Raw genomic sequence first — 5,509 nt, 5'->3', positions numbered from 1 at the left:
GGGGAAGGAGTCCTGTGTGTGTCTCTCTCTCGTTCCGTCTCTCCCTCTCAGAACAAAATGCCGACCGGAAGTGCAGCTGCAGGAATGACTCCCTCCGCCGGCGCCAAACACTAACAACCACCCCCTCTTCCCCACTCCACTTCCGCCACCGCCGCCGCCGCCGTCGCTGCCGCCGCCACTTAGGCTCGCGTCCTCGGCCGAGCCGCACCGCGCAGCTCCGCTCGGCACCCGGGGTCCCGCTGGGGCCGACAGCGAGGCGGCGGCGGCGGCGGCTCTCCCCGGCGCCCTTCTCCTCCTCAGGGCGGCTGTGGATGTTGCCTTTGATTGTCGATCCTGAGGAGCGGTGTTTTCGCGGAGGCGCGGCCGAGCCAGCGCTCTCCGGTCTTTATTTTCCTGGAGGCCGACCGGAACGGGGCCCGGCTTTGGTGGTGGTCGTGTGCGTGGGGGGGTCCTCCGGGCCGGACCCGCTCGCTGGCCGCGCTCGCTGCCCCAGCTGGTCGTCATTAACCTTAGGGGGCTGAGCTCCGGGCGGCCACATAGAGGACGCCGGCGATTCGACGGCGACGGTGCATTTTTTAAATGGTGTCCCGGCAGCCTGGTGGATGGATGTATCGTATCGTACACCTCTCCTTTTGAGAGGCCGGACTTGACGCCCGTGTCTGCATTATTTCTGTGGAGTAAGAACGCAAACCTTGGAGGTGAAGAAGCTTCTCAGATGGATTGAATTGGAATCGTTTTTTGTGATGCATTTATTCCTGGAAATATTTGGTCTTTTCTGGTCTTGCTTTTTGTTGGCGGTGGTTTTGGTTCTTCCCTAACTGTCGGGATAAAGACCTGTAGGCGACGCTGTTGGAGCGGGAGCTGGCCCGCGGCGGGCCCGGCGCTCGCTGCTCCGTGCCCCCCAATAGGTGTGTGTGGAGCGGAGCGTGCGGGAGAGCCCCCCGCGCAGACCCCGGCCACCGGCGGACTGCGGGCGACGGGTGGGCCTGGGGCCAGCCGACATCACACATCGCTTTCCTCTTTGCATTTGAAACAGGTCCTGGACCAGGCTGGAGTTCCTCTGTGATTATGTGTCGAGTTCCATGCTGCTTGTAGTCTCTCATTGTAACACGTGAAATAACTTGATCGTTCCACGGTTCTCTATGTTTACTTGTGTCAATTAAAAGGGGGCTATTCTCCAGGTAAAGTGCACTAGGTAAGCGAATTTGACTCGGACGGAACTGTATTTGTGTTATAGTTTCATAAATTTAGTTAAATTATACGTTAATTGTATTGTTTATGTGGTTTGTATATGTATCGATATGCTAAAAGTAAATGGGAATTTTTGCCTACGAGGCTCTTCCTTTTGCCTCAAAAATCACTCGAGGTACTAAACCAGATCCAGTTACTCCCTTACTCTAGAGACCCTGCGATGGCTTGGCATCTAGCTCAGAGTAAAAGCCAAAGCCTTGCCGGCGGCTGAAGGCCGGGCGTGGGCTGGGCTGGGGGGAAGCTGCCCTGGTATCCTTGCAAGCAGGACCCCTGCTTTTGCTAGTCCCCCTGCCAGGCTCCATAGGGCTTGCTCCCACACGTTCAGGATTTTGCTCAAATGTCACCTCGTGGCTTCCGTAGCCATTCTTTGCAAGTTCCCCGTCTCCCAGTCTCCCTGTCCCATTTTGCCCTTCAGGCCTTCTGTATGCCTTACATGGTTCTTTTATCTGTTTTTCCCCCAGTAGAATGTAAGCTCCACGAGAGCAACAGGTTTTATATTTTTCAACACTAGTGTTTCGTGGAAAAAATATGTCTGACACCCAGTTGATGCTTAATATTTGGTTAATGAATGAATGATTATAAGGGCCCCCCCCACCCCCACCCAACACACACACCAATTTCTGAACTCTATTCCTTAATATATACGTGTATACTTATATGCTACAAAGAACTTTATGAAAGATTTGTGTAAACTGGAAAAAAAAAATCTAAGGAAAAAAATGCAAGTGTATTACAGAGTTCTAGAAAAAGGCACTACTTACAGACATTTGAAAGCCCTCCACAACACCAGAAGCCCACAAACTAGTGGTAATTGTTTTGGTTTTTTTAGGTTTTTCTAAAGGAGCTTGCTTGAGAACAGTTGATTAGTAGATCACATGGTCATATTCATACTAAGCCAATTAACTTTGCTCTCTTCCTGAATCACCAACTCGGTTGTCCATCCTATCTGCCCTCTTTCTTGCAAAATACATGCTATTGTCACTAAATTAAAATCTTTGAGAATTTGGCATAGCCCAAATGTAAGCACTACTTGAAAAGTTCATTCAGGAAGTATTTATTGGGCACAAAATGTGCCAGGCACAGTGATTGAAAAGGTGCGTGTTTTAGAGGCTTTATATGAAGGACCACATATGGCTACTTTGGTTACTACTCAATTACACTGTCAAGCAAAGCAAATGCTAGTGAGATTTATTTTTACGGTTTCCTTCTTAAGAAAAGGTTGAGTGAAAGCTGAGGTCAGGCTTACTGTGGATATTTTAATTTACCTTTTAGTATGCTCTTTATTTACACTTTCTTTAGCACTAGGTATACCAATACATAAATTGACAATAATTTTTGAAAACGATGGAACAAATTGAGAATTTTTATTTCCTAGTGGCTGGAAAAATAGACCTTTTAAATTAAAATAAGTAAGTATACCAGTAAACTAGAAACTGCAATAAGTGCCTTTGGCTGTGATATTACAAATAACTGTATTTCATTTGTGGAAATTTTCTTTAAGATAGTCTGAATAGTTTTTTTTTTTGTAGCCATTAGTACAATTAATTGGACATTGTTTAGTAAATCCAACAGTCTGTTAATTATAAGCTTACCCATTAACCTTTAAGAACAGCTTTAAGTATTAATACAGATTGCTTGGAATATGTTTTTCAGTTCCAAAATACTAATATTTCAGTTTGCTTAAGGAAGCACAATTATCTTCCTATATACTTTTTTAAATGTTACTGGTAAACTAATAATTTTGCATGTCCAGGTAGCAAAAGTCTTGATATTGTAGCATTTAATTTAAAATTTTAGATATTTTATTTTTCAGTTTCTTCACTCATTTACTTATTAAGGACTCTTTAGGTGCTCCTCAGCTTTATGATAGGCACCTCCTATACATTAATGAATGAAAATAGACAAGGTCTCTGCCTTTAAGGGTTTTAACTTGTATATAGTTTACACCAATTTTTTTTTCCAGATCAGAGAATTGAATAAATTGTTTCAATGCATATCAGACTATTTCTCTATTAAATCAGTTAGTATTTTGCTTGCCTAAATTTAGTGTCCAAGTTGAGATCTTGTGTAAAATCTTGTTAATTTAGTCTTAGTGTTTTCTGGATTTCGTTGTCTTACTTCTTGATTTTTTTGGGGGGGCGGGGGAGGATGAGGGTTGCTTAATAATTATTTTCTTCAACATCCATTTATTTTGCTCTTAAATTTTAAAATCTTTATGTCTGAAATCAGTTGATTTATGGTGGCCTTCTATCCTTGATTTGCCAATTCTTAATTTGTAGGAAAGCCCAATAAACTTTAATCTGACCCAATATTCCCCCCTTGCTTTAAGTACCGAGTTGCACTACCCATTTTATTTGCCAAGGCTATTCCTGGATATTCCCATGTGTATTCTTGATCAAGAAATTGCAGAAGATTTAAAATATTTGAAAAAGGATTTTAAGTATTAACTGTTGAATGGTATCAGCAGGAATTGGTACAATTGACAAATTATGAGTTACTTTTGTTGATAATATTTATCTTCAAGATCAATACAATTTGCCATAAAAATGACAGAAATGAAAAATTGTAGAAAATCATTTTCTTCTATTTTATGTCTACCAGTTATATCCTTTGTTAGTGATAAAATTAACTCTTACAGGAACAAATCTTTGAAATATAGTAAAAAAAAAAAAAAGTAAAGGACATGTAGTGTATGTTTTGTAGATTATTTAAAAATCTACCAAAATTATTTCATATTTAGGATAATTAAGTTACTTTTAGGATGATTTTTGTCTTGAGAAACTTTGATGAAGAGTTACAGATGTTGATTTGAGAGTGAACTACAAAAATATCAAACAATTTAACAGCCTGTAAATAAGTTTCTACTTGAATTTTTTTAAGTACTGTAATCAAATCTGTGATAGTATTTATAAGGTTATTCAACATAGTTTATCCATTTTTATTAAGATGATAGAAATGAATGTTTTTTATACCTAGATGACTTTCTTGTCCTTCAAGAACAAGCTTTGTCCTTTTATTAATCCTTCTCACTTATAAATTCATAGATTTTATTATTCATGCCTTCCATTTATAATCCTATGACTTTCCTATATTGTTGTTTACATTTTTGCATTATTTATGCCTTATGTCCCTAAATCAAAGCAACCAGTTATGTGTTATATTACAGGCTTCATTATGCATTGCATAGGGTAGGGCCCTCAAGAAATGCATTTCTGAAATATAATTTCAATATAAAATTATTCAGTCATTAAATCTTCCTGAAAGCCTAATCTTAATGGAACCTAACACATAAGCTGAATGTAAACCAGAAAATTAAACTATACATGTATTTTAATACTAAATCTGGAGCAACATTGATTTAAAAGTGATTTTTATCTATAAAGGAAGAAAACAGAATCCATAAACTTAACATATAAAATAGGTATGAAGGGAGTGCTTGTGATACTCATGTCAAAGCATTTCCTCTAGGCCAGTGTTTTAAAACTGGGTAATTAATGTACGAACAATTATGGGTCATGAAATAAATTTAGTGGGTTATGACTAATATTTTTTTATTTAAAATATAGAAAAGAAAATCTAAAAGTACATCAGAAATAGTAAAGTCTGTATTTAAAAATAAACATTCACTTGTGTGTGTGCATGTGTTAGATTACCTTGTAATAAATATTTCTTACTGTGGGGTATAAGTCGAAGTAAAATGGTGGTGTTTTGGTTGTTTTTGTATTTCTTTTAATCTACATTTCAGGTTTTCCTTTATTTCCTCCTTTAGAAAATAAAAAAAAGAATTCTAGAAAGTTCTGATTGCCTATGCAGTAGTGAGGAATTTTAGACGCACTAAGAGATTTGATAATTGGTTTCAGAAAGATGATCTTAAGGTAAAGGGTAGGTAAACTGCAGAAATGTCAAATATGGTTGAAGTTGTGAGAAGTAATTATTGTCCTAATGGAGCTAAATTTGGTGTGTTTAGATCTATGACTATTTTATAGCACATCAAATCTCAAATGCCCAGTACAGCAAAATAATAAATGTAAGGCAAAAGATATGTTTGTTTCTGTCTATTTCTTCCCACATTCCTTTCAATCTTAAAACAGGTGTTTATTAACTAGTCATAGGAGTACAAAGCAAACTGTTACCTTCACAGAGTAATTATCATTAGAACAATGTGTACCCTGAAAAGGATAGAAACTTTTCCTCCTTCCAAAAAATAACAAATTTTTAATAAGGTTTTTTCCTCTAGCCAAAGTAAATAATCATTTCT

General features: G+C 38.7%; 1 protein-coding gene across 1 annotated transcript in view; it reads left to right on the top strand.

The window, feature by feature from the left end:
- LOC109387045 (uncharacterized) overlaps positions 1 to 5,291 on the top strand; it is a 63,250-nt gene extending 57,959 nt beyond the window's left edge. Inside the window, exon 4 of the mRNA XM_019650732.1 lies at positions 52 to 5,291. Within this exon, the coding sequence (XP_019506277.1) occupies positions 52 to 521 (470 nt within the window). The 3' untranslated portion in view covers positions 522 to 5,291. The remainder of the gene's footprint in view (positions 1 to 51) is intronic.
- Positions 5,292 to 5,509: the final 218 nt, after the last annotated feature.

Source organism: Hipposideros armiger, unplaced genomic scaffold (assembly GCF_001890085.2).
Source record: "Hipposideros armiger isolate ML-2016 unplaced genomic scaffold, ASM189008v1 scaffold_146, whole genome shotgun sequence".
NCBI lineage: Eukaryota > Metazoa > Chordata > Mammalia > Chiroptera > Hipposideridae > Hipposideros > Hipposideros armiger.
This window is presented reverse-complemented; position numbering and strand designations above follow the sequence as displayed.